The 19,510-nt window shown below is 48.1% G+C and overlaps 1 protein-coding gene across 1 annotated transcript in view; it reads left to right on the forward strand.

Moving 5' to 3' along the window:
* The window catches only part of RIMS4 (regulating synaptic membrane exocytosis 4), a 51,352-nt gene extending 32,087 nt beyond the window's left edge, over positions 1–19,265 (forward strand). The window contains exons 2-6 of the mRNA XM_086760812.1: positions 2,012–2,153; positions 15,152–15,264; positions 15,901–16,002; positions 16,261–16,400; positions 18,304–19,265. Of these exons, the coding sequence (XP_086616938.1) occupies positions 2,012–2,153; positions 15,152–15,264; positions 15,901–16,002; positions 16,261–16,400; positions 18,304–18,522 (716 nt within the window). The 3' untranslated portion in view covers positions 18,523–19,265. The remainder of the gene's footprint in view (positions 1–2,011; positions 2,154–15,151; positions 15,265–15,900; positions 16,003–16,260; positions 16,401–18,303) is intronic.
* Positions 19,266–19,510: the final 245 nt, after the last annotated feature.

Consider the following 19,510-nt stretch of genomic DNA (forward strand, 5'->3'; position numbering starts at 1 on the left):
TCACAGCTGTAAAAACAAGGAATACTGGAAAACCCCACACTTACAGAAAGCCAGCAGTGCAAAGCTGTGCATGTGGTGCTAGAGCTGAACTTGCCCTGTGCCAGCTGAATCGTGGCTGGGCGTTGATGGGTGTAGAGGACTGAAAGCTCGTTTGTGGAGGTGAACGTGAGGCAAATTAAATGGACCATCAAGCCTGCCCGCAAGGCTGTGGGAGAAAGGAACCCACAAACCCCGTCAGAGGACCCAGCAAGCTGTGCAAGGCTTGTGGAAGGTGCGTCAGAGGGACTGTGCTGCGGTGGCTGGGGAACAGGTGAGGCCGTTTCACGAGGCTTTGCTTTTATCGATGCCTATATTGTTATTCTTGCCTGAAGCGTTGGATTTTGAAAGCACGTTAAAAATACGTTTAGCGTTTGTGTAACTTCCTGATTTATACAGGATGCTTCGTACATTGCTCTAGGCACACAAACAGTACAACCTGTAGTTAGTGTTAACCCAGAACACGCGTATTCTGTCCTCTCAGCCCGCAGGGACGTGCATACACATGCGGCACCGTATGTGGTACAGAGCCCCGGGGCCAACGTGTTTACCCAGCTGGAAACCTCGTGGTACCAGAGGGAAAGGGGCTTTATAGCTGAGTTTCTAGAAGAATTTTTGCCTTTACATTTAACTGTAGGTATAATTTGAGAAGTAAGATAGGAAGCATTTCTGGTATCTTACTGACCTTTTTTTTTTTTTTTTTTTTTTTTTTTTTTTTTTTTTTTTAAAAAAAAAAAAGTGCCTGTCCACACCAAGATCCAAAGAAAAGTGTTTCAGGTCAAGCAGTTTGCTACACAGATAACAACGTTCTGCGTATTTTAGGTTCTTGCAGATTACCTCATATTTCCAAAGTAGTTGGGAAAGATTTGTTTTATTTAATATTAAGGCATCCTGAGTTCTCTAAAGTAAGTAGCCGGGTCATTTCTTCACCCGGGTGGTACTCAAAAAGCTGCTGGGTTTCTGAGAGCACCGTGGTCAGAGGTTTGCTGCCTGAAGCCAGGTTAACGGATGGGCATCTTTAAAGGATTTAGATAATTCTGCTTTGTTCGGAGAACTTGTAGCAGATGTGTTTCAGGATGAGTTGCTGTATGTGGGATGAAATCTGGAGCTTCCTAACACCAGCTAAGGCAATTAATAGTAATGGTATTCATTACATATTCATTACATAACGTGGTTTGTTCTGAGAAACAGACTGCTAGAGACAGAGGATGAAAATAGCAGCTGTTAATTTGAGAGGGCTGAGCCTCTGAAGACTGCACCCAGGAGGAACCAGATCCTATTTAATTCCCTTGGTGCTGTGGCCCGAGGGTGTATATGAAGGGGAATAGTCCTCTCCAGGGTTTTCCACTCCTGGTGCCATCTCAGGTGTCACCAGGGAACATTTTGGCTGTGCTCAACTATTCCCCTGTGGCCTCTCTGGGTGGACTCCTGCCTTCACAGCACCTCTGGTGCTGCCTGGCCTTTTCCTCTCCTCTCCTCTCCTCTCCTCTTCTCCCTTGATGCTCACCAGGAGCTGTGGCTCTTTGCTGCTGCACACAATCTGAGGCAGCAACATGGGATTTAGGAAATGTTTTGAGGCAGGGTCAGGCTGGATGCCTCATCTCTCCTCCTGGTTCCTGCTGCTGCGTTCCCAAACTGGGTAGCTCCACGTGTAGCCAGCTTGTGTGCCTGCACGCACCTGCGCTCGATGCGTAATTAATTGGTACAAATGGTTGGGGTAGGTCGGGTGGTGTGTATGTGCTGAGTATCTGCTGCGCCCCGGCTTGCTGGAGCGCTGGGTTTGTGCCAAAGATGACTGGGAGCTGCTGATGAAGCAGAGCTGAGTAACGAAACGCTGCGTGAGCGCGAAGTGCTGCCTGGCTGCCAGATGCCAGGCTGATCTTCTGAAAGACCTTCTCTGCTTCTCCTTGAATCTGTAGTTGCGAAGGGCTCTGGGAGCAATAGCTGACTCTCTTTTCTCCCCTTTTTTTCCTAGATGGGGATGGCCGGAGACTCAAAGGAGCCATCCAGAGGAGCACAGAAACGGGGCTGGCTGTGGAAATGCCCAGCCGGACGGTCCGTCAAGCCAGCCATGAGTCCATTGAGGACAGCATGAACAGCTATGGATCAGAGGGAAAGTAAGTCACTGAAAGGAGCTGAGTAATCACTTGTGGGATGCACCGTTCTTCTCATACCTATTAATTTTATTCCAGCATGATAGATGATGTGTTTTTCTGACTTGCCTGTGCTGCAGGTGTACTGCCCATTCAATTAGAGCAAAGTGGATCTCTGCCTGCGTAGCTGGCACTTACTCTAGCTGTTTATGTACTTTTTTTTTAGTGTCCTCATTATTCTGAGCTAAAGCAGATACCCATTACTTTTAACTGCTTTTCCTTTAGAAGAATAATTCAGGGTGAATAGCTCAGGCTCATTACGAATAATAAATTACAAGACAGTAGTCTTTAACGTTGCACCATAGCTGTCCATCTCTATTTGGAGATTAACCTTTTGGTTTGGGGGGAAAAAAGTGCCAAGGTGATGAAAAGGATGCAAGTAGCAAAGTAATCATTCTGATGTCAAAATACATATTTAGAAGCCTGTTTATACTTTTGGTAACAAGCTTTCTTTTGTTTCATCTGAGTTAGTGTCCTAAAAGAATGTATTTTAGAAACGTTTTTTGAGCCCAAGGAAAGTTATAACACACTTGGCTGCCCTTCAGCTTTACACCAGAGTGCAAAGCAGAGGATCCTTGGGCCAGGACTCTGGGGGCTGACTCGTCTCCAGTTCTCATATTTGTATTTCCATCATTTGAAGCCATGTGTGGAGATTATGATAATTTTATTAAGATAGCCATTCATGGGAATCTTTATAAGTGGAAAAAAAAAGCAGTATTTAAAAAAGGAGCAAATCTATCAGAATCTGTGCTTCTAGGTATGAGGCCAGAATGTTTGTTATATCTAAAACGTGCTCTGTTTAAGCCAAGTACCGTGCTTGGCATCGCTCTATATACTCTAGTTCTACGTGGTATTCAAGTGCACTGTACTGCTGAAATGCTGAGATAGTCCAAAGCTGCTCCCAATTAATGTGATTCTGGTGTTAAATAAGTAACAGGCTGTAAATTAAGAGAGACTTTCTTTAGCTTTAAAAGTAGGCTAATCCTGGAAAGGCATCATAGATCTGTGCTGAAGGTTGGAAATAGTAATGAGGCACAGGCTGCAATAGCAATCTTGTCACTCCAAAGCCGTGATGTACCTTATCTCTTCTGTGAGCTCCTGTCTCCGGGGAAATATTCCTGCTGCACCAGCACAGTCCTGCGGCTCGGAGTTCTGCCTCCGCAATGAGATGCAGAGGATTAGTGATTAAGTTCAGTCCCTTGGCAATGCGGGGCTTTCACGCAGACTGGAATTCTTTCCTTTTTATATTTACACAGCTCACACTCCTGGGAAGGGGTATAATTCTTCGAAAGGTCTGTGTCCTATCATTGCATGCGCTGGCTGCTTTGATTGGGCTTTCCTGGAGAGAGAAGATTTCTGCCAGTATAATACTGCACCCATACAAGGGCTGTTCTACCCTGAAGGCAGGCGGCATGTAGCTATCAGCTCAACAAAGAAAGAAAAATCCCATCTTGCAATCCAAATGTCTTTATTAGAACAAGTCTAAGATTTGGTATTCCAACATCGAACGCTGCCAGAACATCCTCGCCAGCCCCTCTGCCTGGGATGGGACGGTTTCTCCTCTTACTTCTCTGAGAAGTGTGATAAGTGATTCCTGGATGTTTTTTTCCTAGGTGGGATAATTGATCTCCTCATGAAAGCCGGTGGGAATTGCAGCTATCTGTCTGAGCTGCAAGTGATAAGCAAACAGAGCTGAGAGTACAAAGAGCTAAGAGGGCTCTATTCTTTTGAAACATGGTGGGAGGGGAGTTTCCTTTGAGGGAAAGAAAGGAATTGTTTGGGGAATAGCTTCGAGGGACAGAAATGTATTCTCCTAAATCAGATTTCTGTCGACCTCTCTCTTTGCTGTAGCCGTGTTCCCAGGGAGGCGAAATGAAGATTTGTATGACTGTGTTAGCTGTGGCAAGTTTATTTTCTTAATGCTGGGGATAGCTTGAGCTATCTGCGTCTGACTGATGCAGACACTTCTAGGTCAGGGACAGTTTTCACCACTGACTGTCAAAAACCTGGTTTTCAGCAAGATGAAGTTACTCTCGTTCTTCCTACCCATGCATCTCTTTGGTGTGTTCACACAGGGAGGAAAATGGATTCAAAAGCTCATCTTCCAAGATCTTGGGGTCATTTCCCAAATTCAGTATGTTTTCCTAATCCTTTTCAATTGAAGGACAAAAAGGGACAACTTCCAAAGATGGCACACCAAAATAATCAAAGATTTGGTGAAACTTTGCTGTAGAAGGCCTTAAAATACCTGCTCTCAGTCATACAGCCGCGCTTTTAAAAAGCGATGCTGGTTGACTGCTTTCGTGTTTGTCGCGAGGAGCTGGCTGCAGCTGGCTACAGCTACTCCGTGCCAGTGAAAGTACCGCAGCTGAAGAATTTTCTGTAGTGCAGTGCTGATGTTTGTGTGAATACTAGAGTGCATAAAATCCAGATGTTTTTATGGAGAAGCTTATTATGTAGGGATACACTGCTCAGATATGCTAGACCCTCCTTCAAGAAGATACTCCCTTTAGGGTTTTGCCTGAAGATGAAGTGTATTGAAGATTAGCTGGTCTACAGGATGTCTCCTGGAATTTAGGCTCATACAGCATGCCAGTAAGTGCTGATAATGTCAACACACTGCTCCATTTAATTTTTTTGCGTACAAAATTCCCCCAGCCATATTACTCAGCTTTTATAATGCACAGTGGTTGTGCACCAGTGTGGGAAATCAATATAATAAAACTCAATGTGAGGCCTTACAGAAGGGAAAGGTGATATTTATTCTAAGCAAAACTGTTTTCAGTCATTCACACTTCTAGGTTTCACTCACTCGCGCTCTCACCGCCCCACGCAGACGCCAAGCCTCGTGCAGCCAGGTGCTGTAGCCAGGCTTGGTTGTGTGCTGCAGGGAGGACCAGGGAAGCCATCTGTCAAGCCTTCGCTGTGTCTTCTGAGTTGTTCTTTACAATTGCTGGCTCTTGGACTGTTTCTTACACTTTATAGGACTTACCTGTTATTATGGGGTGATCTTTCACCTCAGGATCTTAACATTTTTGACTTTCATAGATCTTAAGCAGTGCTGCTACCTTTTTGTTTCCTGGTTTGGGGAATCTTCATGGCTATAGTCTGCCTTCAGATGGGCTATGGGAGTGACGTGCTCTCTAACTCTGTAGTCCTCCTCCTGGACAGGTTGGTTGTGCTTTTGCACACACAGATGTTTCCGTTCATAATTCATCCAGACCAGTCTTCATACTGGTTACAAATCTCTACAGAAGTGGGTGTTTTCTTCTATGTATGTACTTAAAAATCTACATGAGAGGACAGTTCCCCACTGTAGCAAATGCCTACTGGGTAGTCTCAGGACACCAAGATTACTGCAAGGATAAAATTCTGAATATAGAAATAACTCACAGACAAACTCCTGAGATTCAGCAGAGATCTCCAGCTTCATCCTGGCTCTTGCACAGCCTGCATCTTGTTTTGGCTGGGTTTTGCTGCAGCTGCACGAGGCCTTGTACAACATTCAGAAAGCAATAGATTCTGGATTTATATGTAACTTATTCCTGCCAACCACTTTTCTTTCTGAAAACAGAGCAGAAAGACAAAAATGGACTTGGAACAAGAGACTGCTAGCTGCCATAGTTCCTAATAAGTGGTACTTGTTGGCTTCTTTGTTCTCGTTGGCTACTGCTGAGATGATTCATTTATGGAAAGCTAAGGTGATTTTTATCATAGAATCATATGAATTGTAGAATGGTTTGGGTTGGAAGGGACCTTTAGAGGTCATCCACTTCCAGCCCACCTGCCCTGGGCAGGGACACCTTCCACCAGACCAGGTCACTTGAAGCCCCATCCAACCTGGCCGTGAACACTTCCAGGGATGGGGCATCCACAGCTTCTCTGGGCAACCTGTGCCAGTGCCTCACCACCCTCACAGTGAAGAATTTCTTCCTTATATCTCATCTACATCTACCCTCTTTCAGTTTAAAACCATTATGCCTTGTCCTATCACTACACGCACTTGTCAAAATTCCCTCCCCAGCTTTCTCATAGGCCCCCTTTAGGCACTGGAAGGCTGCTGTAAGGGTTCCCCAGAGCCTTCTCTTCTCTAGCCCCAGCTCTCTCAGCCTGTCCTCATAGGAGAGGTGCTCCAGCCCTCTGATCATCTTTGTGGCCTCCTCTGGACTCGGTTCAACAGGTCCACATCCTTCTGATGTTGGGGGCTCCAGAGCTGGACACAATACTCCAGGTGACGTCTCGGAGTAGAGGGGCAGAATCCCCTCCCTCGACCTGCTGGCCACGCTTCTTTTGATGCAGCCCAGGATGCAGCTGGCTTTCAGGGCTGCGAGCGCACATTGCCATTTACCTTAGAGAAGCACAGCAAGTGATGACTGGCAAAGCCTTATCTGAGATGAGTCTGCCTGTCCAGCAATGAAGCATATTGTTGTTGGCCGTATCATCTCTCTTTTCCCATCGTGAGGGCAGCACCAGCCTGAGCCCTGCCCGAAGCCACCGTTGTGACGAAGGCTGGAGGCGGAATGCAGCCTTGCATGTGTGCCACCATTCTGCCTCATGCTGTTCCTGCAAGCTGTGGCTTGTACTGGTTCTCACATCCGTGTGTACGGGGCTGATGTGAACCAATCTGGGGCTTAAGCCAGGTGAGCTACCTGCCCTTCTCTGCTTCGCTGTGGAGCAGTAACTAAAAGGAAGCTCGAGAAAATACTGGCCTGGCTTTTGACCATATGGCCATGTGAAAATTCACTCCCTTCACCAAAAATTATCCATCGTCATTTGAGAATTGCCAAAAGACTTGATTCCTAAACCCACCATTCAGGGAGAGTCATGCCGTAGCTATTCACTGAATGTCTCTCTTTCAATACCCAAAGCCAGGGGATTTCTAGACCCTTTTATAGCCAATTATCTTTAGGGCTCTCCTTTTATCCATTCCTTTTAAAAAAATGTAATGAAATATACTATTAATACAGTTCAGGCTGTAAGAAATCAAGACCTTTTGGGATAGAAACCGGGAAAGGCATGGAGATTGTTTCTGTAACACACCAAGAAATCTGTCAGCCTGTCCAGCAGCAGCACGTCCCTGTGTGCTGTTAAGCTTAACCAGCACGGCTCGGAGAGGATGCGACCTTGAGAGCTGTAGTTACAGCAGTAAGGACAGTGAATCCCACCTTCAGCAGCCTCTTGGGAACAGGCAGAGTTGCTCTCCGGAGGCAGGTAGCTATCTTTTATTCAGTGCGTCTGAGATGGCTTGTGATTGCTAAAAATGGCGCTAGGCTGGTAAGGTGGGGAAGGGAGTGGGGGAGGCCTTTGTACAGAATTCACCGCGTCGTTTTTATAGCTCCGTTTAGGTGGCAGAACTCATACAGCAGAAGGAATTGGATACACGAGCGGAGTACAGTGTGTTACAGCACATAAGACAGCACGTCACAGTGCTAAAAATGCTCCAGAAAGTGCAGTGGCCAGGAGAGAAGCGGAGCTTGTCGAGAGGCGGAGACGGGGATGCTGCCTGGCAGAGGAGAGGTGTGCGGTCGATGGGGTTGGGTGGGGTTGGGTTGGGGTCCTGCAGGGATCAGTGCTCACCTTTCCAGTCACAGTGAAGGCTCCTGCAGCATTCTCATCAACTGTGACATGGTCAGGGGCTGAGTGCCCAATTCCCTGACAATGCAGTCAGATGCGGATTGCATTAATAATTCCTGATGTGCACCATAAATAATTTAAAGATGGGCAGTGGGCATTAAATTAACCAGTTCTGCCTTCCTCCTTAGCTGATAGATATCTACTTGGCTTCTGTGTGTAAGGTGCAATTTAAAAGACCTTAACATGCGATATGGGTGAGTGTGATTGTTACACAGTACATTGCTGCTCCCTGAAATGGGAGTTCTGATGGGTTTTTTTTAATGCTCAAATAAAATAACTGTCAAATATGTTATCAGTCACTAGGAGACGTCCCCCCTCCATTTCTTCTGGAGGAAGGAAGTATGTGACGTTGTCCCTGGTTTTTAAAGGCAGAGCTGGAGGACTTAGTTGTGCATTAGACGTAGGTGTATAGCAAATTTGTTAGTTCAGCTGGGCAAGTCAAACCATTCAGTTGCTTGTCTGTGTTTAGGCAACTTGCTTATTAATTGCAACTTTGTGTGCTAAGAGGACAAAATAAAGTCTTTTAGAAAATATTTATGAAAACAGAACAATAATTTCTGAACCCTGGGCCCAAACACGTCCCATGTAGATACTAGACACAGTGGAAAAAGTCAAGATGTGCAAGTGTAATAGAGAGGCAGTGCTGGGGGTTTGTTCCGGGCAGAGGGGCACACGCAGTCTTCTCAGAATACCTCTCTTCTTGACAGAGCTCCTCAACAAAAGGGTGTTACACCCAGCCTGTGAAGGGAGCAGGAGATGAATACCTCGCTCTGTGTTTCTGCACAGACATAGCAGCTGGGGTGTGGCCGTTACCAGTCCCAAAGTCTTGTTAAGATAGAATTAAAAAGTAGTGGATCAAGGGCAAAAGAAAGGAAACACGGTGGTCTGTGCTTTGAACCGAGAACTCACGAATGATGTTGAGGACTGATGTGTAAAGAGGAAGGACCTGAAAAAGATTTGGAAGGAAAAAGTAAAGCAAAGCACAGGAATAAATTCTCTAGAGAGGGATTTTAAGAACAGATTAGACAAGCGGCTGTCATGAATGATGTAAATAAGGCTGCTGTGGCCTTGGAACCCGGGTGTGGACAGGGTGACCCGTGGAGATGCCTTCTTACCATATTTCCTGTGAGTTCTGCAGGGTTTTGACAAGCTGGTTCTGCAGACGCTTGCAGCAGCATAATGGTATACCTGGCATTACAGAGTCCCGGAGGCAATTTAAAAATAGATTTAGAAAAGAGGTCAGACAAACTCTGCATGGACAGGAAAAGAAATTAATGATACATTTTCCCTAAATGCGTCTGTGCCGTTACGTGCTCTGCATGCTGATGCGCAGGGAACGGTGCGTGGGGATGCGCGAGAGGCTGAGCAGAGCCACGTATTTGGTACGGGGGGGAGCGGCACAGGTGCTCTGGGTGCTCATTGTACGACTTTACATTGAAATCAGTATTGTCCATCCGGGCACTCAAATCCTGATCGGTTTACCAGCAAACTTTGACAAGCTAGTTCTCTGTGGAAATACCTCTGAAGAAAAGTGACCTTGCTGTGAAGGAGCCAACTGCCCGACGCTTTGCACGTGGCGAGGAAGGGCACGGAGCTTTGCGGTGGGTAGGTCAGGAAACGCTGCTGCCTTGGAGGAGCAGAGAAGCAAGCAGCTGGCAAAGAGCCTTTCAGCCACTCTTAAATTACACCACAGAGGGCAGATTTCGTGTGCCCTCACCCGCAGCGTGCAGCGCGGGAGCGGAGCCTTCAGAGCGCGCTTGCACGGATTTCCGCAGTAATCGGGATGACGGATGTGTTTCAAAAGAGGAGCATCCCGGCAGGCTCAGCCCCGGTTCGAGCGCACGGCTCCTAAGACCGACTGAACACACAGTTTTACCCTGCACGTAGATGTGTCGCGGAAGAAATAAATGGTTCGGGCCGTGGCCGTTTCCCCAGGCCGGGCGCGGTGAGTGGGGCCGTTCTGCGTGGGGCTGCGGGGCTCTGCCGCCGTGTGCGGGGCCGTGTCTCCCTCTCGCGGGTGTCCGAGCCACTGCAGCAAGAGCCGCTGTCCCGTGCTGTCCCGGGGCGTGTCCGTGCCCGCGGCGTGGCGTGGAGGGACGCCAAGGGACAGCCTGGGCTGAGAAACGGCTGCTTTACCCGTGTGTCTGAAATGGGGCTTGCAGCCTTGGGGTGGAACTGGCGCCTGTGCAAATACCATTACTGTTTGCAGGTTTCTGCTGGTGCTGCTCTGCGTCGTTGGGCTCGGAGACCCCCCGCATCAGTGGCCTCGGAGCGCCGTCCTGCTGCTGCCCCTGCTCTGCTCCCCCGCCTACAGCCGAGGGCCGTGTTCTGCGGGTCCTCCAGCCAAATGTCCTTCATTCGTCCTTGACACCCCGGAGGTGTCACTGTACTCTCTCTGTGCATTCAGGTCAATAACAGAGTGACGTTCAGCTTAAAACCCATTCCACAGCAAACCCCATCATCTTTAACTTATTGAAATCATTCTCATTCCGCTGTGGCAAAGCAGGGCCTGTGAATCATGACTAGTGAAAGCAGAGGGCTAGAAAAGAGATAATTAATTTATCTTTCCCGTTCAAAAGGCTGTGCTGCCCTTGCTCGGCAGGGGATTTGTGCCCTTTAGACAAGAGGCTGGCAAGTGTCACCTGTTCGTCTTCTCTGTGTGGCTGCTTGTCACACGAGGTGGTCCTGCTGCAGCCCCGGTCCCCAGGGCGCTGCTGGTTATGACAGTTGCTATTTGCAAGTCAACTGCAAAATGCTCCGTCTTTATTCCTCCTGTTATTTTTAGCACTTCTTTTTATATTGCAATTAAAAAAAAAAATCCCATGTTGGTGATAACCAAGTTGTAGCATTTTCTCCCCTTATGGGAGGAGAAGGGCTTTGAGGGTCGCACCGGTGCACGTGAAACCCATCCGCTGGCTGTCACCTCGGGTGGAGCTGCCACTGTCACCTGTGGCCGATCCCTTCAGGAGCGCGTCTCCCTGCCAGCACATCCAGTGTGTGGCGGTTCAGCTGGAGAGCTGGTTGCTGAACCAAGGGCAGGTGAGGAACTGCTCCGTTTCTGCAAAGGTCAGGCAGGAGAAGTCTGCTGAGCGTGCGGCAGAGTGGCAGGGGAGGGCTCTTGAGAGCACCAGGGATGTGTTTAAAGACCTGAAAAAAGTCATGGTGGTCCCTGAAGCTCTTTTCCTCCCTGCTTCACCTGCAGGAAAAGCAAATGAGTGTGTGGGGAAGGTCGGTCCCGCTGATCTCTGAATCACACCGTGTGCGGCCCCCTCACCTCGGCATCCCAGCTTGTCTCCGAGCGCTTGACACACCGAGCTCACTGAGCTGGATTTGAACATCCTAAATGTAGCCAGTGCAGCTAAATGGTTCCTGCTGTTTTTAATTCACATTCATACTAAATTTCTGCAGTTTTATTTTCCCCTTCCCTCTCCTCTTAAGGGAGAAGCAATGGCTTTCTTGGAGGTAGCTTATGATTTTTCCAGACAGAAATTGTTTCCATTCCAGGTTTATTGGCAATACCCAAATATATGTCCAGGAATCAGTCAAAGCCAAGGAGCCTGATTTAGAGCTGCTGCTTCTAATGTCTAATAAAGCAGCACTGCAAAAGGTCAGCCTCTGTGCAACGTAGCAGCCAGTCCCACCAGCTAATGGCATAATCTACTAAAGAATTAATTCCCTACGTCTTCCCTTCCCAGGCAAGTATAACAGCAGCGGGGAACATTAACTATCTAACCTAATATTGTGTTTCATATAGTGCTAGTAAAGCTATTAACGGAGGCTGTTATCCAAACTGCCGGAGCCTTGACCTTGGGCTGTGTTTTTGAGTGGGCTTTTGCGCTTCCTCTTGAGATCAGCCTGGATGCTGCAAAGCGGCAGCAGCTTCGCTGGAGGAGCAGCTCCCCTGCTGCCCGTGGGAGGGCCAATGCTTGCGGCACGGCCTCGGTGTCCCTGCAGCAGCGTGCTGCCCTCTCGCTGTAATGTGCACTGAGGAGCATTCATCCTTCTGAGGTTGTCCTGAGCCCCCTGACTTCTGAACCTGTGTGGAGATAACGGCAATGTTTACTTTGCTGGAAGCCCTTTCAGTTGCTGTTTGTTCATCTTTAGCCCAACAGCTCTTGTTCTCCTGCTTTTTAATGCTGTTCTTGATGCTCTCCTGCTGTTTTGCTCAGTGTCATTGATGGAGCTGCTCCATCAGCCCATGCGTTTATTTTCTCCTGAGCTGCCCCAGCTGCTGGGCAGAGCCATTGCTAGCTGTGTTGCCCAAAGGAGGGGTGAGCTGGTGTGTGAGAGGATGAGTGGTTTCTCTCCACGCACATATCAAGCACAGACAGGTAGCTGGCATCAGCCTTTGACGTGATTCTTTCCCCAGCAGGTAAGCGGAAATGGTTTCCTGTGGCAGGTTTTGTGAATTATTTTGAGTATTCAGGGGCCAGAACGATCTCTCTTCTTTGCTGTTCTGCAGCAAGTGGAGTTTCTGTCGGTGGTCTCCTCCGAGCTTTGTGTCCCCACTGCAGTAATGCGACCGCACTTCACCCTGGAGAGGGATCTCTCCCAGACCTGGTCCTGGGTGTGCTGCAGGCTCTCGCAGCGCTCGGCTTCGCTCAGTCCTGGGCTTCTCCTCCGCTGTCCCAGTACCAGGCATCTTGCTAATGAGCCCCAGCATCTGTTTTGAGCACAGCAGTCAACATTTCCCTGAACAGCTGTGAGTTGTCTTGCCAGCTTGTTATTTACGTGCTTGTTCAGGTCACGTACTCCCTGGGGTAGGAGTGAGACCTACGCTCAGCCCATTTATCTTCCATGAGTTGAGGAGAATAAAGAAAACATTTACCTTCTGGCTGATGGTCCGTTCATCTCCCGCTGAATCTTATGTCTTTCTCTGTCAGATCGCCTTTTTCTTGAACTATTTTGGGTTCTCTAAGCACTAGTTTTCATCCTTTTTTGACTCTCTATGGGCAGCTCAAAATGCCTGAGCCAGCAGCCTTGAGGAGTCTCGCTGGTCCTCCTGTGGAACAGGACTCACTTCTTCCCTCCTTGTATGGGCAAATCGTGAGCCTGATAAAGCCCGTCTGGCTCCGGGCTCCCCCTTCCCCTGCTTTCCCCATCACACGTCCCTGTCCCTGCGGATTTCCCGGCCCTGGGGATGCCTCTGCACAGCCTGTCCTCAACAGCCTGGCTGCACATCCAGCATCTCTGCCCGTTCGGCTCGGGACACTGCTCCCCGGCAAGGGCTGCCATTGGGGCCAGCAGACACCAGCTGGGTGCTGGGGCAGGAGCTGTGGACCCACAGGGAGCAGAGTGTGGCCCCGCGCCGCCTCTGCCCTGGGACAGACGGTGGCACTGGGGCTGTGCCTTGTCCCTCTGAGGAGTCGGTGACTCTTGTGGTTTTGTTCAGTGAGGAGGGGCCTAAAGCGGTAAAGGCTGAAAAAGAAGGAAAGACTTAAGCCTTCGCTGCAATTAATGCCAATTACAAACCTGCTGTTTCTGTTGTATCTCAAAATATCACTGGAGTGTTTGTGCAAACAGTGGATGCAGGGTGAAAAAACACCCAACCAGGGAACATCCACCCTGTGCAGAGCCCTTCCCAAGCCAGTCTTCCAGCATGCCCAGACACCCTGATCCCTTTTCTCAAAGGTGACATTTGTAGAGAGCTCAAGGGCAGCGTTTTCCGTGCTGGCAGCTCAGCAGCTCCCTGTGAAGCAGCGATAACCAGGTTTCTCAAGGAGCTGGGTCAGCATAGAGGGGGGTGCCGCGCTCCGTGGAAAAGTCTGGCCGTTTAATTTGGTGCCCCTGTCACAGGGAGCTGAGCCACCCCATGAGCCTGTCACGAGGACGTGTGATAGTGACACATCCCTTCAGTCACACGCATGGCAAGATGTTGAGGTGAGTGTGCTGACTTCCTCATCTGAATAAATCAATATTCCCATGGGGCTGAGACCAGTTCTGCAAATAGCTAATGAGAGCTGAAAGCCCAGCCTGAAATTAACACTCTTCTGGTCGAATAGAGTTTTAAAAGTTTTTCTTTTTTTAATGTCTTTTAAATGTAACTGGCTTGCAGGGGAGAATTGGTGAATCTTTGTGGCTGACTCGGGCTGTGTGAGAGCCTGTGGTCCCCAGCCCACCACGCAAGCAGGGTTCCTCTCCGGCTTCACTTGTCCTGAACGTGTGGCCTCCTCGCAGCCTTCCTCCTAAGAAATGAATTTGGGGCAGCAGGGAGCTGTATCATTGTGTGGGTAATTGTCCCTCACCAAGGACAATTGGAAGACTGCAGGGGGTTTGTAATTGTGCCTGACTTTGATGTGCCACAGATTCCTCGGAAGCGTTGCAAAACCCGGTGCGGTAGCGTGGGTACCCGGCACAAAGCTCCTGACGTGTGTTTCGGCAGCTGTGTTGTGGTTTGGCAGATCCCTACAGAACAAATGTGGGTGTCAAATGGTGGCCTCAAGCCTTCTCCTTACCATTCATAGCAAGTTTTCCCAGAACGTCTGAAACAGCTGCGTAAATCAGAGTACAACTGGGTAAATCTGGGTTTGTATCAGCATACCACGGGGTTTGACCCTTTTGTGTTGCTTCACCCATGCGCAGTGCAGTGACCAGCACGTGTAGCTCTGCTGTAGACCAGCCTCGGGTGCCTGGTGAATGGATTTGGGGACTGTGTCCCCCTGACAGCTTTTGTTTTGCTGTTTTGACTGCGGCAGAGGCGTAGCTGGTGTTTGAGGGTGTTGTCCCTTTAGCTGTGCACCAGTGTCCAGGTCCTCTTCGTGATCGCTTCAGGCCCTGTCACGGAAGCAGGTGTGAAAACCGCACAGTGGATATGATGGGCGGTAGGAAACCTTCTGGTGCTGAGCGGTAGGAAGTGGGGGCCTCTGGCCAAGAGGGAGATGCATTGCTGTGGGCGTGTGTCAGAAAAAAATAGTGAACTGAGTCCCAAGGGGGTTGATGCCAGCACCCCTTATCTCACTTTTAACTGCTGCTCTAGGTGTGTAAGCTATGCTAGGAACCTGCTTAGGTTATGATGTGACCTGGACAAGGTGACAGGCTGTGTATGAGCCAGAGATGGCAGAGATTTTCCTTACAGACAACTAGTTGCAGTTAAACAAGGATTAACCAACTGGTGACTGCAACCGTTACTGTTTCAGGGGGTTTTTTGTACAAGGGAAGGGATTTAAAATGGATTCCCTGTAACTAAACTGCCTGGAAATCGGTGAGTTTTGCAAGCGAAAAAGGCTTCTGTAGATGTCATTTCAAAGATATGTTAAATCTCGTTCTTTAGTTACTGAATTGCTTTAAAATGTAAATTAATCACTTGCCAAAATAAATTTCTTTTGCAGCTTGAATTTCAGTGGAGTCCATCTGGCATCTGCTGGGCAGTTTAGTGACTTCCTGGGGAGCATGGGCCCTGCACAATTTGTTGGACGTCAGACCTTGGCCACCACCTCCATGGGTAAGGAACACAAAGATGTTAAGTGACTTTAATTTAATCTTGAACAGACTGCTCCTACAAGCCACCTAATAACGTGTCCAGCATCTGCTGCTCTACCAGGCCCCGGCTCCCTTTCTCTGTTAAATCAAGTAAGCTTGGCTGCAAGGTTTTGCTGATGGCTGTGAAAGTAGCGTTAGTAGAACACCAGCTTTGTGCTCAGATCTGAAAGGCGTAGACTAAGTAAAATGCAGCTAAAATCCTGAAAATGCATCCTGCCCATCTTTGTGTTTTTCTTGCTCTCTAAGGCCCGCTGGGCTCTGTAAAGATTTTCTTGTGGTCCACCATAACTGCATTTTCCAAAGCAGCCTGCAACTCTAGTTACTCCAGCTTGGGAGAGATGAGAGGCTAGCTGCCACTGAAGAGTATGAGACCGAGCTGCCAAAGCCGTGTTAGAGGGCTGACCTTAGAGATGGCTTTGGAAAATGTGGGCTTGGATCGCTGCAGCGGAGTAACGCAGGGGGAGATCAGGCACTCAGGGCCTGCAGTTTGTTACGGCTCGTAGCAGGTGTGACATGAAGATGTTTTTTTTTTTTAATATTTTAGTAGCCCACAGATGTGTTGTTTTGAAAGTCTGTCTATTTTGACATTTTGGTTTAGGGGATGTGGAAATTGGCTTGCAAGAGCGAAACGGGCAGCTAGAAGTGGATATCATTCAGGCTCGAGGACTGACACCAAAACCCGGCTCCAAAACGCTGCCAGGTAGTATGCTTTGACCTCCTGAAGTAATTCACTGAGCCCCAGCCTCCTGCCATGCTTGTGAATAGGAAAAAAAATTAATTCTGCTTGGCTTCTGCGGGAATAAGCAGTCTGTATGCGGTATTGAAAATAAGGCTGGTTGAGCAAATCTTTTCGCTGCTGTAAATGCCTTCTTTAGAAATACCTGAGACCTGGCACTCTGTGTTTTCTGAAGTGAGCATGAGGATTTTTTTCATGTTTGACCATATTTATTTTTTCCAGCTGCTTACATCAAAGCTTACCTGCTAGAGAATGGCGTGTGCATTGCGAAAAAGAAGACAAAAGTGGCTCGCAAATCATTAGACCCTTTGTACAATCAGGTGTTACTGTTTGCTGAGAGCCCCCAGGGCAAAGTATTACAGGTAAGATGACCAAGTCTTAGGTCTGCCCATTCTCTCTTCCACCTCTGCTGGAAGATACTAAGCCTGGCAAGGGATCTGGATAATTAATATAGATGAGAAAAAGCCAGTGTTTTCACTGAATCAATCACTGTGCTCGATCTGAACGTAACAAATGGAAAGGAAAACCTTTTTTTCATACTCAAACTGGTTATTATTCAACATTCTGCTAGGTTACATGGGTGCCTACCAGGAAAAGGTTCATTTTTATTTTTTTTTATTATTTTCCCTGCCCAGTTAGGAAATAGGTGGTACCTAGGCATGCTAAACAATCTTGCAGCGCAGGTTGTCTTCTGTGTTTGTATGTATTCAGAGCACTCTGCTTCAGCCATCACCCAGTCGCATATCCTACCTTTTTCTGCTTCTTTTCTTTTACTGCCATACATTTTCTGCCATACTCATACTTTCAATTCTGTAGCTACGTTTCCAGAGCAGAGAGTGATTTACATTGTTAATTCATACCTAAATAATTTCCATCCAATAAAGCCTGACTGAAATCCCCTGGTAATACTGATGTAATTGATCCGTGAGTTTCTGTTGCTTACCTCTGCTGGCACATGGATTGCCAGCTAACCCGCTGGTTCCTTAATGAACTCTTCCTCATTTACCTTGATAAGAAGCATTTTCCCCTGTTGCAACACGACTGCATTTTTGACTGAAATGGGCTGGGACCTGGTTTGGTCTGCTTTTGCCTTGCCTGAGTTTCCCTGCCTGCTGCCTTGCTGCCAGGAAAGGCACTTGTTCCAATAAAATGAGGACCGTGGCTCTCTGCCAGTGGCCGTGCCACCAAACCAACTTTCTGCAGTGGCTTGCTCCATCTCGTGCTGACCTAGAGCATTAGTTTTTGTCTTTGAATTGACATTCGTTATCTCTCCTACCTCATTTTACAGAAAAATGTAATGTTGTGGTTATTTGGAGCTGTCAGGATGAGCCAGAGATCACTAGTCACCGTCATAACCCATCGCACTCATCCTCTCCGCTTCAGAACACGGACTCGCTCTGGAGTCAGTCGTCACCTTTGTCTTGAGCCATGTAGGGCCACTTGGTCACGTGCAGACCTCCAGCATGCCTTAGCCCATGACCCTCACTACATCTGTTGTTCCACCCACTGGTCTCCATCGTTTCGTAAGTGTGATTCAGCTTTCCCTGCTCGTCTGCCAGCTCTCTTTCATTAGACCTTCATCTGCGCCTGCAAGCCTTTCTCGGCAGTCTGTTCTGCTTCCCCTGCATGCCACTCCATGTGTGCCCCTTACGTCACCGGTCCCGCTTGCCAGCGCTCGGCTCCTGCCCTTTCTCCAGGTGAGTAGCCGTGCCCTCTCACCATCTGCCCTGTGTCATGAGCTGAGTGCAGAAGTTAAGACATGCTCTTTTCCTCAGACTGTTGGCTCTTGACCCAAGCTGCTGCCCACCTTTTTTTTGTTGGTGTATTTTTCCATATCAGGAGCCCTTCCTGCCCTTTTCCCACAGGCCACCTTTTGTGGTGTCCAAGGCCCCTTACTGTGCCAGGACCAGGTTTTATGGGCAGGTGTTGGAGATGCAGCTCCGGGGATACTTTGTGCATGCGCTGGCCCTGCCTGGCAGGTAGAACAGCAGAATGGTGTCTCATGCACACGTGCATTCAGCTTTTTTCCATGGGAGGAAAAAAAAAAAGTCTGGTAGCATTAGGATTTATAAGGCTGTGCTTAAAAAACAGTATAAAATCGTCAGCCAGAGCTTCACATCACCTGTTGGTAGTGTAAACCTTTCTGCTCTTCTCGAATAAAAAAAGCCCTGGGAAGTTGGAGAAAGGAGGATTGATCAGACTTGTGCTTCCCAAGCCAGTGTGCAAGCTGGAGGATTAACTGTGCTCCCCTGTCTTGTTCCTAAGGTGATAGTCTGGGGAAACTATGGACGCATGGAGCGCAAGCACTTCATGGGAGTCGCCAGGGTCCTCCTGGAAGAACTGGATTTGTCCACTTTAGCAATCGGCTGGTACAAGCTCTTCCCGACCTCCTCGATGGTAGATCCCACCACAGGCCCGCTCCTGCGTCAGTCCTCCCAGCTTTCCCTGGAGAGCACAGTGGGACCCTGCTGTGACAGGTCTTAGTGAGTGAGGAAGGGGGAACTGCTTTTGTTTTTTAAACATGCTGTCAAGGTTTTGTTTGCTGGAACTCTGACCTCAAGCGCAATGCATGTTCAATCAGTTCTTGTGGAGCTGGAAGAGGAGGATAAACCAGTGACCTTAGACAGAAGACGAGGGGGAGGGCGCTGTGCCCTCTCCGTCCGAGGAGGAGGTGCCGCGGGGCATGAGTCCTAGTTGTTAAATCAGACATACACCTCTTGTTTCACTTCTCTCGCTGTCATTCTTGGATCCTTGTTTCAGATCAGTATTAACCCTGGAGAGTTGCAGCATTTGAAAGCGTTTGGGGGGAGTAAGGAAGGAATTTTTCTTAACTGTGCATCTTGGAAATTTCTAATACAGATTCTTTCATGAGAAGGTGCCTGAAAAAATCAGAGGCTGTTATCTGACCTGAAAAGAGCAGGAGCAGAAAGTTTCAGAGGAAACATTAGGTTTTTTTATAAGATCTTCTTGAAGGGAAGAAAAAGAAAGAAACCTGCAACTCTTTCTTTAGAATCAGTTCCCCATCACTGAGTCATGTTAACTGTAACACTGTCGTTGCTGTGTTTTCAAACTGTGCCAAATTACCAGCAAGTGTCTTTACTGCATTACTTGTCTAACACTGCTGACGGAGCGTACTTGGTGGGGAGAATAAGTAGCGCCTACTTAGACCAGACAGTTTGAACAAGTTCCAGTTTAGCAGGCTAATTAACTGCAGTTTTGCTCAGAAAAAAAAAAACAAAACAAACAACAACAACAAAGAACCATTAGAAGTGGGAGCTGAACATCAGACTTGCAGCTTGAGATGTGTTTTATATTATCAGATACAACGTTCTGCAATTTACTGACTCCCTTACTTGTTGCTCTGCATCCTTGATTCACGCTATCTTCTATCTCCTGCTTTTCTTCCATCTCCTTTGTACCGGTACATATCTGCTGGAGATGCTGCCCTTCCCGTTGTGCTATGGACTGACCT

Source organism: Chlamydotis macqueenii, chromosome 16, assembly GCF_036417535.1.
Source record: "Chlamydotis macqueenii isolate bChlMac1 chromosome 16, bChlMac1.mat, whole genome shotgun sequence".
Classification (NCBI taxonomy): domain Eukaryota; kingdom Metazoa; phylum Chordata; class Aves; order Otidiformes; family Otididae; genus Chlamydotis; species Chlamydotis macqueenii.